General features: G+C 31.6%; 1 protein-coding gene across 1 annotated transcript; it reads right to left on the bottom strand.

The window, feature by feature from the left end:
* Positions 1–2,608: 2,608 nt before the first annotated feature.
* On the bottom strand, positions 2,609–13,032 carry LOC139526187 (target of EGR1 protein 1-like). The gene is made up of 7 exons (XM_071321316.1): positions 12,937–13,032; positions 10,321–10,445; positions 9,062–9,102; positions 8,011–8,338; positions 7,146–7,405; positions 6,070–6,253; positions 2,609–3,313 (listed from the first exon to the last, which is right to left on the bottom strand). The coding sequence occupies exons 2-7, from the start codon at positions 10,435–10,437 to the stop codon at positions 2,780–2,782; spliced, it is 1,464 nt and encodes a 487-aa protein (XP_071177417.1). The 5' UTR covers positions 10,438–10,445; positions 12,937–13,032; the 3' UTR covers positions 2,609–2,779.
* Between the last annotated feature and the right edge of the window lie 791 nt (positions 13,033–13,823).

Genomic DNA, 13,823 nt, shown 5'->3' with positions numbered 1-13,823 from the left:
TAAAATACCCTGCCTAAAATTTTTAGCATGTACAAAGAATTAATGAATTATGATATAAACATGATATGGATTTCAGAGTTCACAACATGTTTCTGTAGAAAACAATGGCTTGAGAAGAAATGTTTGGGAAGCCAATGCACACACTTGAATTGTTTTGATTGCTTTACTTATCATGATAGAATTAATGTTCAAAGTGAATAATTTGAAGGTATTACTATCATTTTCAAATAAATTTACATTATCAATGATTCTTGTAAATGACTTTGAGGTCAAGCTCAGATGAACCCTGCCAGCCAGAAATGTACACCTTAAAAGCATAACTAATACAAAATAAATTAAACCTACTGCTCATGGTTTCTGATGAGAAACAGACCTAATTGTGAAAAGTGAACATTGACCAATGAACCAAGAAAATTAGTTCAAGGTCAGATGAATACTGCCTGGCCTTACAATAATTCTATACACCAAATTAAGTTGACCTATTATACTTATAGCATCTGAAAAATGGACTAAATCAGGGAAAAATATTATTGATCAATGAACTATAAACATGAAGTCAAGGTCAGATGAGTCCTGTCAGTCAGACATGTACAAATTACAATATATCAATACACCAAATAAAGCTGATCTGTTGCTTATTGTATCTGAGATACTGAACTTACCAAATAACTTAACCTTGGGCACTTATCCGTAAAACGAGGGCTTGGTCAGGTAAATCTTGTCTGACAGACATGCAGACTTTACAAGGAATCTATTTAGCAAATATTGTTATCCTAGATAGTGAGAAATTCACATTACAAAAAAAATTATTTTTTTAGCAGTTGCTGAACCATGAAAATGGTGTCAAGGACAATGGACATATTCCAGACAGAAATTTCTTAACACAGGGCATCTGCATACAAAGCATGATGCATTCAGGTCTTCTTCCTTTTGGAATAAATAGCTGAAAACAAAGAATTTACACCATCACTGCTGTATTGTAAGACTTGGTCTGGCATTTTGCCACTTTCATCAAAGGTGAGACAAATTTGAGACAATAAACAAGTTCCAATAGTTAACAATTACTTTAATATACAGACTATAAACCCACTATGCACTCCACAGACTTTATCAATAATATATATTTAGTAAATCAACATTCAATTTGTTTTCAGCAAAACATATTGTACTTAGGTTTACTAAATATTCATGCCAAATTACTTAATTTAGAAAACTAGTGCTACGTTTTATACAGTAATAACATTAAGTTCCAGTTATGTTACTAAGACATAGATATGGGATAATTTAGTGGATATGTCCATGCAATTGGAAGTGACCTTTGAAATAAAAGTCAACTTCGTAAGCCATTTATGTAACCAGAGTTCGCGAAATCTTTTTTCCCTGGTGGTTCTCGAAGAAAATCTGCTAGTCCTCACTATTAATTCTATTGAAAAATACTAAAATTGTGTCAGTCCTATGCAAAATTTTGGTGGTGAAATCCTGAGGACTGACACTTTTCGCAAACTCTGTGTAACCTATTCAATTTAAAATAATTTAGGCTGCTTGTACAGGGGGACAGAGTTCAAGGAAAGGGACTTATTTGACCAAGGAATAAAAATATCAGTGAGTGTAGGTAAGCAAACAATTTTTTGGGGGTTATATCCCAGAAAGGATATCTTTTAACAATCAAAGGATCAAACACCACCCTCTACACTCCTGGATAAAGACCACTGTTTAACATTTTGTTTTATAATGTTATACAGCCTGTCATGTGCAAATGTTGGCTACTACAATATACTTTTCTGTTTATGCTGTTTTAACTTTTGGTGGTGTTATGTTTCATATTTGGTCTAGGCTAACATGATCGATCTATTATTGAGAAATTGGACTTTTGGTACATTAAAGAACTCTTAGATTTTTCATTCTGTCTCATTTCATATCTGTGTTTTGTAATATTTAGCATTCTAATGACTAGTATGAACCAGTAGAAGTCATTTATACTACACATACTTTTTAATGCTTAAGGATGTACTTAAGTTAGGTTTTGGAATTTGTGTCAAATGTTCATACTTCTTGGTATTTTCCCATACAATACAATGTAAAATATTTTGCCCCAAAACACCCATTTATTTTTTCATATAAGACATAATAGCTCATTACAGGCCTTTTACCCAAATTTTACAAGATTCTTGATTTTCTTTCTTTTGTTTTGAGACCCAAATAATACCAATGCAAATATAAGGTAAGTCCAAGTTAGCCTTTTCCTGCCATATTTTAAATCTCAAATATCTCGAAAAGGAGGTCCATGACCTATCAGTATTTTTAGCTTATCTTTATCCTTAATTGATGCTCTACCAGCTTATAGTATCAATTTTGATTTCTTAATTTCTTAATTTTTACACAACCCCACCTAAGTACATCCTTAACAGGCTGTATTATACTAAAGTTGTGGTTCAATAACTGTGTTCAGCCTTTGATGTATTGATGCTATTTATACAACACATAATTTATACACTTCCTAATTTCTTAAACACAGGAAAATTGAATTGACAAATTAAAGATTAAATGAGCATGACAGTGTACAGTTTGATCGAAAGGTTAAGTTTTAAACAAAAAATAAAACAAATAATGCATTAACATCTTTTAATTTCTAAAAATGTTTTCTTATGGATGCACATGTTAAAAGTAGAACATGCTCTCAAAATGATCATAAAATTGTAATTGATGAAAACAGGCTAAAATATGACTCTTTGTCCCTGTAAAACACTTATACAACATATTCAATTAAACACAATAAAACTTAGGATTCCAATGGTCTACCTACTTTCAGTTTCATAAATTTGTCTCTATGTTCTTTGGATGTTTTAGCAAAGCTACTCTTGACAATATTAAGTGGATGATCTTTACCTGTCAAATATATAGAATTTTTCATCTGCTCAACTCCTAGATCTTTTAATAGTAAGCTACCATTGTAAGATCCATACTGAGCTATGTATGTAGATAAAATAAATCCAGTCATGAACGCATCAAATCCGGCCCTATGACTACCTGATCGTACAATTTCCACAGGTTTCTTCAATATATCTCCTGGAAGTGTTATTTCTTTAGCATGAGATTCACTGTCTTCCTCATTTTCCATTGGAGTAACCACCTCTTGTATTGAATCATCAACGGTATCATTACTTTCTTCTAATAACTCACTGTTTTCCTTGTTATGACGTCTTCGCTTCCGTTTACGTCTCTTTTTTGTTTGAATGAACTGGTCTAAATCTAGAATAAGGTCAATGTCATGTGATCTTTTACATTTACTTCCTTTCCCACACCAACCGTGACCCTGAAAGGAATATTATTAATTCAACATTAAAACATAATGAATGACAAATTGTTATTTATGATATATACTTTTAATTTACTCAATCTATTTGATTAGTTCTGTCAAAGTTCACAACTTTTATAGAGCTTTAATTATAAACTGATAAATTTATACAAAACATAAACAGGCAAAAACTTTGCACAATTGTTGTTTTGAAGCTTTTAATTCATTGTCTATAGAAATTTAAGAAACTGGTTGTTCCTCGAATGTAAAATTTTATTTTAACCTTTTTTACATAATTATCCCGTATGTTAAATCAGGAACATATGAATTGGCTGTGTTGTTGATTTATTGAGCAGTTCAGATAGTTTTTAAGTCAGACACTACCAAAATCCATAAGTCTCACAAAGTCTCAAGAGACTTTATCAATTTTATACTTAAAGCCTATCAGATCTATTTCTCGTTAGATATACTATTCCCAGGTCAAATAGACCCCCATAGCATCAGTATACGACTTGTTAGTTTCATTTTCACTTTGTGTTCATTGATTTCATTTGCATCAGAATACTCATGTTGTTTGAATTGTGACACAAGATGTTTGTTTTACTTCATTTCCGACATTGGAAAAAGTCAGAATTTTATCAAACTAAATTTCATCACGATCAAAACATTGTCGTACAGCGTACGATACCAATTGATTGTTGTCACCTGGGTGATCTTTGTTATCAGGGTCATAGGTTGAGGGATTTCACCACAGGGAACCGGGAATTTCGAAAACACAATGTAAACTTCTTTTTCCGCGATTAAAAGAATTATTCAAGTCAGATATGTTTTATCCTTGATATATTCAGCGTGTCTTTGAATTAAATTTACACTTTTACAGTGTAGCAATAATACAGCTCACTGTTGTACCATATTCAAGTTCACGGTTTAACACCCTGCTAATTGATTATCATGGAAAGCCATCTTGTATAAACACATATGTTTTGATTGTGTATCGATCAAAACTGTTATCATTTTGACTTAATTAGAGTGAGACAAACGCGATTTGATAGGTAATAAACGATGTAATTAAGAGTATTGGGACTGAATCATAAGACCGGAATTCGGAATACACAGGGTCCAGTTTACAAAGGGTATTTTAACAAAGAAGTTGAAGATGAAAACATGGGACTTTAGTTTCCAGCCGGAATGGACAGGAATTCGATTTACATGTATTCAGGGTCCCGTTTACCCAGGTTTGACTGTATTCAAATTCTATACTTTTCTTCATGATCTTGTATTTTCTGGAAAAGCGCATAATTTTTGTCTGAGCCAAAACTACTGGTAGATCTATTAAAAGTAAGCTAACATTATAGATCAATACTGAGATATGTACATGATATATGTAGATTTCATTCTTGTTTTTAGGAAAAGTAAGTGGATTATTCACCTAAAATAACTTGAAATAAGAAACCCTTAAGGCCAATTAAAATAAATTGATAGATTTTCATCCCGGCCCGCCCCTATGAAATCGTCCTGCCTAGATTTTTTTTTATTTTATGAAATTTACGATTTCCAGATTTTGTTCATTTCCGTTACCAATAACCGTTAAAATTTCGATTCATTCAAAGCTTCCTGTTTCAAATTTCGGTTTTGTACCTCGAGTAAATCTAACCAAAATAATTAATTCGACGTATTCTACTGCTCTATGATGACAACATCATCTTTCGAGAGTAAAGATTGATTACGAGAATGAGGTGAAATATTCGTGTTACGAAAAACACTCGGAGACCGCAAATTGCGGTATGTCACAAATTTCGGTGATTAGAAAACTCTGGATTTTTTTATTTATGCGACGACTTTGTGTCAGGAAATTTAAACTGTGAATGATATCCAAAGTGCAAGATTCATGGAAACCATTGATACAGAAAACATGACTGGATAAAAGATATTGAAACACAAGCACGAACTTGTTAGATTTATGACCGTATTTGGAATTTAAAAAGTCGACTAACATACGCATTTTATTTTTATGTTGACAAACAGCAAGTATCCCAAATTAAGGCAATACACTCTAAAGAGTCATTAAACAACATTTTTTTTTATTAAGTTAATGTTTTACATGGTTATAAAAATATATTTTCATCTTGCAAAAATTATTGGTAAGATTCCTCATACTTGTGTATGTACACATAATATAAGCTTATCATTACACTTGCATACATGAAGAGCTCGTCACAAAAGTGTTTCATATGAAATAAAATTTCAAAAATAAAATCCTGCCACCCGCCCCATTTTTTTCAAAAATTTGAATGAAAATCTACTAATTAATTGTAGTTGGCCTAACATAATTATGGACTGATTTTAGTCCAGCAACAAGTGACAAACTGTTAAATACCAAATCAGGGCAATTACTCAGCCTGGCACAAAGAGGCAATTTAATGAAAACCATTTTAACTCGAATACATTCTTTATTTGCCTGCCCGAAGTCAGGAGCCGGTTATTCACTGGTTGTGATTGGTTCATGTCTAGCATAACTGTTTTTCATTAATTGTCTTGCATAAATAAGGCCCTTTAATTTCTCATTTGAATTGTTTTACATTTTTCTTTCTGGGGCCTTTTATAGCTGACTATATGTTATGGGTTGTTCTTCTTGTTGAAAGCCATATGGTGAAACATATTTGCTTTTATATTTGTCATATAAAATCTGGTGGATAGTTGTTTCATTGGCAATCATACCAAACCTCCTTATCTTTATATCGTTCAACTGGTTGATAAAGAAAATAATAAGTTACCCCGAAAACTTCACAGACAGAATCCTTAAGCTTGTCAACTTGTTCCTCAGCTATATCTGTTGTATAGGACTGTGGTAATTTAACGTTACATACAATTACTTGGTCGGACATCTTGGCATAGTTGGGATTGTCTATTGTACAGTATGATCTATGGCTCTCTATTCCAAAATAATTATCTCTCTGTCTGAAAAGACAAATTTGCATGCTTTTATTTTATTTCTTATATATTGATATCTGTACTTCATTTGTACTTCTAAATTCACAGACCAATTCTTATGAGTGGCAACTACAAAATTGCAAAAAATGGTATTGCATTTTTTCATTACAACTTTTTCTTTCGAAATTTATACCTTAAATTACTTTAAAGCATGTTGTACTTTTTTCAATACTATAATACAACCATGAAGTTTCAATTGATCATGTTATCTGATTGGAAGAAAAGTAACATTCAAACAAAACACAGGAACATATTCTCGTAACATTTCCTTATTTTCTATTTTTATATGGGACAGGACTGTTGGATAAAATTAGACTTTTTACATTATAACTGTCCTGTGTAAGTCTAAGTTCCATAACTCTGGAACAACAAACAAACAAAATTTCAAAATCAAAAAGGAGATTTCTTCTGTCGATTCAAATGTTTCATTAAATTTTATAAGAATACGTTAAAATAAATTTAAGTTATTGTATGACATGTTGCCATATCATACAGAAGGACATAAGGACAGACTTTAACACATGTACATCCCATCAAAGAAGGGCATGTAAAAGCCAACCAAATATCCATGTACAAATGGAAGATACATGCCATGACATTTGTTCATGTGTCTTTTGTTACTTTCAAAATTTGTGATATTGAATTAAGATGAAAAAAAGAGGGACGAAAGATACCAAAGGGACAGTCAAACTCATAAATCTAAAACAAACTGACAACGCCATGGCTAAAAATGAAAAAGACAAACAGAAAAACAATAGTAAACATGACACAACATAGAAAACTAAAGAATAAACAACACGAATCAAACTGACAGTAAAAGAAAGATGAAGTAACATATTATTAATGAAATGAACCTTACCGTTTCCTGAATACATATTCTAGATAAGATGCAGGCATTCTGTGTTGAAAATCTGTGACATATTTAGTATCAATCATTCCATTAGGGAACATTTCAGTGAGATCTGCTAGAAACATTGCTGAAGAGGTGGGTAAATTTGTATACAAGTTCTGATACAGGAACATCAGGTCCATTAAGGCATTATGGAATACAACTGGAACTTCAGACACTAACAAACTGATGAATAACTGACGTAAAAATGATGGTCCAGCAAAATCTGGCTGAAAATATATGTAAAACAACAGGTATAGAGGCATTGAAATAACCAAATAAAACATTTTTTTTCTTTTTTAAAGTTGAAAATTAACAGTCTTACTAGCACTCAACAAATTGACTACTAGTAATAAAAATTATAGATAAGGTATTTGCAACCAAAGGATTGTAATTTTATTGTGCATAATAAACTATCCTGTACAATATTTAATTTATCGAAACAAACATTTCTTTTGGCTACTTAGTGCTGATCTATTGTCAAATTATTTTTTCATCTGGCATCTTCATACTATTAAAATTCAGTGTCTTTAATATTTAGAAAAATTGAGCATAATCTGAAATGCTTTTTACAAGCTCATACTGCAGATTTATTAGCATCCGTGGAATACCAAATTTTGAAGGTTATGGAGAACCAGATTTAAATGTTCAATGAAGCACTTATTTTCTATAGGTTTGTAAGCAGAGTCATTGTCAAAACCACAAAATCAAATATCCATGAAAATTACAATTTTTCCTCAATCCATGGTACAATCTAGTTTCAATAATCCAAGTTATCAATAGTGTAAAATAATGAAGTCCTATAGTTTTAGTAAAATAATAATGTTATACAAACCCTGTCTGGTCCTCTGTAATAAGAAATTCCTTTAGCATACTGTTTATTAAAATCAAATCCATGATCAACCAAAAATTCCAGTGATGGTGGCTCAACTATATACTCATCTGAACACAATGCTGTAATGTTAAAAGTCTGTACAGAAAACACCCATTTATTTGACTTAGTAGATTTAATTTCATCATCACAATCATCTCCATCACCATTGGTTACAGGAACACTGTCATATGGTGTCACTTCTGTCAGTTTGAAACATGAAAAACCAAGGGAGACAATTGACCTTGACTTTGCACTTTCAGACATTGACTTATATCTGTCCTCTAATAGTCTGTAAAATAAAATACAGGTCAAATTCAACATTGTTTCATACTCTTAAAGCTATGAAATAAGTTAAAATCAGACTAGGTGTATCAAACTCAAATGTTAATTAGTTTGTGGTTCTTTCTGAGTACTCCAACTACTTCCTCCAAGAAAAAACTGACTGATGTGATGAAGCAAAGGTCACTAAAAGCAGCAAACAAACACAAGATTCAGTTTCAAAATGTTGTTCCTTGAGAGTGTTACAACTAAATGACAAGTTTAACAGTCATTTCAAAGAGGAAGATAGCTTAATGTTTTTTGTGACACTCAATAAAAACAGTGAATGCTAAATGCAGGAATGTTTAACAATTTCTTAATAGTTTTAAAAGTTAAATCAACAATCTTTTATTTTCTACCCATGTGAGAATGACATGTGTTATTTGGTGTCTTGTGGAGAGTTGTCCAATTGACAGTCATATCACCAACTTCTTATGGGGAATAATTGACAAATTCCAGTTATTTACTTCATACAATACATAACATAAATATACATATATACATATGTATGTAAACTTGAAGTTGGTAAATGTTCACATCTAGAGGTTGCTTTTGTGATCCTACAAAATTCCCATTTGTTGTATGTGAATTTAAGAATACAGTCCATGCTATTGTTAAAATACAGGCATACCTGTGTCATAACTGAGAAGCAAATGCATTTGAAATAATTAATACATCATTGCACTGAACTTACTTTGCATTTAATGTCTTTCTGTTCCCAATACCACTTAGTTCCTATAAAACAAAATATCAAATTTAATAACCCATCTTAATCTAACAATTACCTAGATATTATAATTCATGGCATCATTGAAAAACATGTATGTGTTGTAGATTTCAAAGCTAGCCTCATATCCAAGATGGCCATATTGTCTGTAAATTATCTTTGTGTACATCAACCAATGAAACTGTTTCAATAGCATGAAATCAATTTTTCAAAGTTTCATTAAATTTGATAACAGAATTATTTTGCATTTGTATGAAGTATGAAGGAAGAGGTTGAGACAGATGGACAAGAATTTACATGTACCTAATTATATTTATTTCCACTGAAGGTGGTACCTAACACCTGAACTAAAATTAATTTGGCTCGTTTAATTTTCTTAAAATTTTGACAAATTATTTACTTTGACCCTTTAACAAAAATATAAAAAAATCAAAAAAATTGAACCAACCGTTTAATCAGAAAAATTACACTGGTTATATAGCAGTTTGACAAACACTCATTTTGATCATTGAGAAGCTTAATATTCCCTTAAGAACACAATGTCATTAAACGTTCTGCTTATTTTACAGTTATCTCCCTGTCGTGTTAGGTACCACCTTAATACTGTGGTTTCATTTATTTTCGTGGGTACCAATTTTTGTGGATTGAGGAAAACTTCCAATTTTCCATGAGTATTTGATTTTTTTGTTTTGTCAAAGTATGCAAGCAAAGATAAAGACATTTTGTAATTCATTCAACATTTAACTTCATGGTTCACCTGTACCCAGGAAATCAACAGAAATTGAAATACCATGAATAATAATGAGTCTTCGTACAGTGTAATGAAAAAAATTATTAATTAATCCTTTTCAAGTTTCACCTTTATCCTTAAAAACGTATTGCTGCCATCATCATGATCATGGCATGCACTTACATATATAAATAACTATAAATAAGGGTCAGATTATCTAATAAATTCGTTGATGTGCATGTTGGTTGTTGTTCAAATAAATGTAATGTTTCTGTATTTTATAATGATATTGTCCAGCAAATTGTGATAGTTTTAGTAATTTTTGCTGTTCATTACATATATAAAGTCAGTAAATTAATAAAATCTTTTGTGAGTGACATACTGTGGGATTGACTGTACTGAGATCTATCATTAATAACATAATCTAAATAGATGCTCCTTTTATTTTTTGTATCATGAATTACTACATATTCTGTTTTCATCAGATTAAACTCACTGTGTCTATTGCTACATAAGTTGCAGATTTCAAAGCTAACATCAAAGATGGCCATATTGTCTGTATATTATCTTTGTGTACATCAACTACTGACACTGTTTCAAAAGATGCTGACATGTTCTAACCTAAAAGCAACAGATAAATAATACATACATTTTGATAATAATCCAAATTCAATTGTGTTGTAAATATTTAATGTGTTTATTTCTTAATTTTTGCACATACTTATTTTTGATTACTGCAATCATAAAATTGTTATTTTTTAATAAGTTTCTTGTTTAAAATGTGCCGATAGTCATCAGCATGCTGATGGATCGTCATATGATGTAGATGTAGGCATAAGTGGAAGGCTGAACACTGAGGTGTAATTGTAAAAGTGTACTTTTAATTTAACTTTTTAAAACAATTTATGATTTTGTTTGATTTAAAAAAAAAAATGCTGATTAAAGAGATATTTTTTAATCTTTATTTATCATATATCTATTTTCAGTTTATTTAATCATCAAAATCAAAATTATTGGATCAAATACCCAATACCAATACATTGTGTATGTGCAATTTACAAGTAAAGACAAAATGTTTGGTTAGCAAGTTTTCTGGATAACATTTTTCAGAGGGATAGAACTAGACACCTTTGAATACAAAGGAGACAACTTCACATACCAGAGGACAGACGTATATTAGAGACTATACTGTCATAAAGCATTTGTAAAGACAGACCACAAGAACAAAGGCACTTGTTTTGTCCAAAGCTGCAAAGGTCAAGGCACTTCTATTGTTATTTCCAAGAAGAAATGAGGAGCCTTTACTGAACAATTGAATAAGGATGTACTTATACATAAATTATTTGTCATTTATAAATCCTTAAATGAAACCAGTACCTGTGTGTTTGAAATGTGTTTGTAGGATATCAATTTACAGTGATAACAAAAAATTGAGCAAATATTCATATAAATGGCAGCATTTTCCCATTTAAGACCATAGTTCAAATGTCTTTTGAGAACTGAATCCTACATTGTACTTTTTGAAGTCTGCTTTTTTTTTTATCCTGATCCTGATAATATTTCAGTCATGGAGTCTTTAGTTTAGCCTATAGGCAAAATGTTGTTTTTGAGTTTAACCTTTAGGAAAAAATTTTGTTTGTTTAGTTTTACCTCAATGTCTGTGTCATGACAGAAAATAATCTGTAAATCCAAATATTGTATTTTTATCACTGAAAATTGATACCCGTTTTACATTGTAGTTGGCAGTATAGGATACCCATGAATGATGATAATACCCATTATGGCATGTACATGTATGTCAAATGTATGTCAAATTCAGCAATTATGCAGTCATGCTAGTGCAAATAATTATGACGTCTTGGAAGGCTATTTTAAATTTTTGCTTTGACGCTTTCCTGTGACATAAGGGGTAAAAGAAAAACAAAAATAATAGCCTTTCAAGACGTCATAATCATTTGGACTAGCAACTACATGTATCATTATTATGTCATTTATGAGGGTCCTCCTCAGCTAGTCCAAAAAAAATTATGACATTTTAATTTTTTGCTTTGACACTTTCCTGCAACGTAGGGCGTCAAAGAAAAAAAATATAACAGCCTTCCAAAACATCATTATTATTTGGACTACCTCCTCAGCCTGGTTTTACTTAAGAATTGAATGCTTCTTTTTGCAAATTTATTGGGGTGTAAAAGCATTGACCGAAGTACATTTTGTTTCCGCGCTTCATTCTAAATTTTTTTTAGCTATGATTATGAAAACACTAATTTTATATATTTTATTATTTAATTCACCTGTGCACTTTATCATGTTTATAGTTGGAGCACGTGTTATCATGAATGAAAAGTTATATTGAGCAATGCAACTGCTTACGGAATAACACGTGATGTGCAGTTGGCCAATCAGAATAAAATATTATAATGAAACATACATCTAATGTAATTATTTTTTAGTGTTTATGATTGTTTATAAAATATATCAACATGCAATTAATCACTGATGTGAAAATCCATGGATGGTTCCAGCGGGGTTCGAACTCTCAAACTCGGGATCTAAAGGCAGCGCTCTAACCAATTGAGCCAAAGAAGATCTTCCCTAACTCAACTAGTTAGACTACCTTTATATCTCCAGGTCTACAACACTCTTCCCCCTTTTCTTTTTTCGGGCTGCATACCATCCATCCGAGCAACTCACAGGTCCACTACCCGTACAACCCCGATACATCTACTTGGAAATCCTCTGGCCAGTTCCACCTAGATATGTCATGGTCATCTTATGACCGCTGGTCAACCACCATGACCCCATATCAAACTGCCAGGCTCCTATATACACTTGTTTGTACAAGTAGTAATATCTCGCAGCGCCAATGATGTGAAAATCCATGGATGGTACCAGCGGGGTTCGAACTCTTAAACTAGGGATCTAAAGGCAGCGCTCTAACCAATTGAGCCAAAGAAGATCGATCCCTAACTCAATTATAGTTAGACTACCTTTATATCTCCAGGTCTACAACATCACTTTGACAGTTTTATTTTTATGGGGGGATTCTTGATATTTGTGTTATTGTGCTTCAACCAAATATGCTTTTGTTTGGAAATCTAAACTAAATGCTTACAAAGATAAATTATTTTCACTTTTTCTATATTTCCCTCCACATGTTTTGTCTATGAAAATCACAGAAGCCTTCCGAGTCATAGCTCATTCTAAAAATAAAACATTAACGGGTGGATAGTTCCGGGTTATTTGGAAACAACATTTCGGTCATTGAACAAATTCGGCCTTGTTGGTTTGAAAGGCCATATGTCACGTGTTCGGCCATAAAATAAAAATCGCTTTGTACTGTTAAAAAAACAACCATGCATAAACCTTAATAGATAGTCATACAGTCTGTACATCCCTTGTCAAGTGACCAAGTAACGCATGCATTCTGCGTGTTCAGTTATTTAAAGGTAAAGACTGTCAACATTTAAAGTGAAACAAAGGTAAATCATTTGATTGACTGATTCGATCTACAAAATGATCGTTCTTATAAATGTTAAAACGATGATTAACATATATATTTTTTAATCTATAATATGATATTAAACAGACCTAGAACTTGACATACAATTGCACCAGTTCGTTATCTTTTTGCATCTTTATGTGTATAATTTATCCCTGATGTGTGTTAATATCGCTTATATGACCATCGGAAGTCTTCTGAGGTCAACTCGATAGTTGATAAGATGGGGTCTAGACTTACATTTACACAAAAACGAAACTACATTTTATCGAGCCCATGCCCTGCAAATTGTTTATTTTAGACTTTTCGTAATTAGGATAAATGTTTTACATTGTTATAAATAGTATTTGAATCAAATTGGTAAACATGACTTTGACAGCTAGTGCCCCTTTAAATTTTTACGTAATAAATTTTCTTTTCACATTTTAACCTACATTTTTTTATTTAATGTGTTTTTGTTCTTATCCTTACATTACAGTAACAACAGTTTATATATTTGA

This window comes from Mytilus edulis, chromosome 1 (assembly GCF_963676685.1).
Source record: "Mytilus edulis chromosome 1, xbMytEdul2.2, whole genome shotgun sequence".
NCBI classification, from domain to species: Eukaryota; Metazoa; Mollusca; class Bivalvia; order Mytilida; family Mytilidae; genus Mytilus; species Mytilus edulis.
This window is presented reverse-complemented; position numbering and strand designations above follow the sequence as displayed.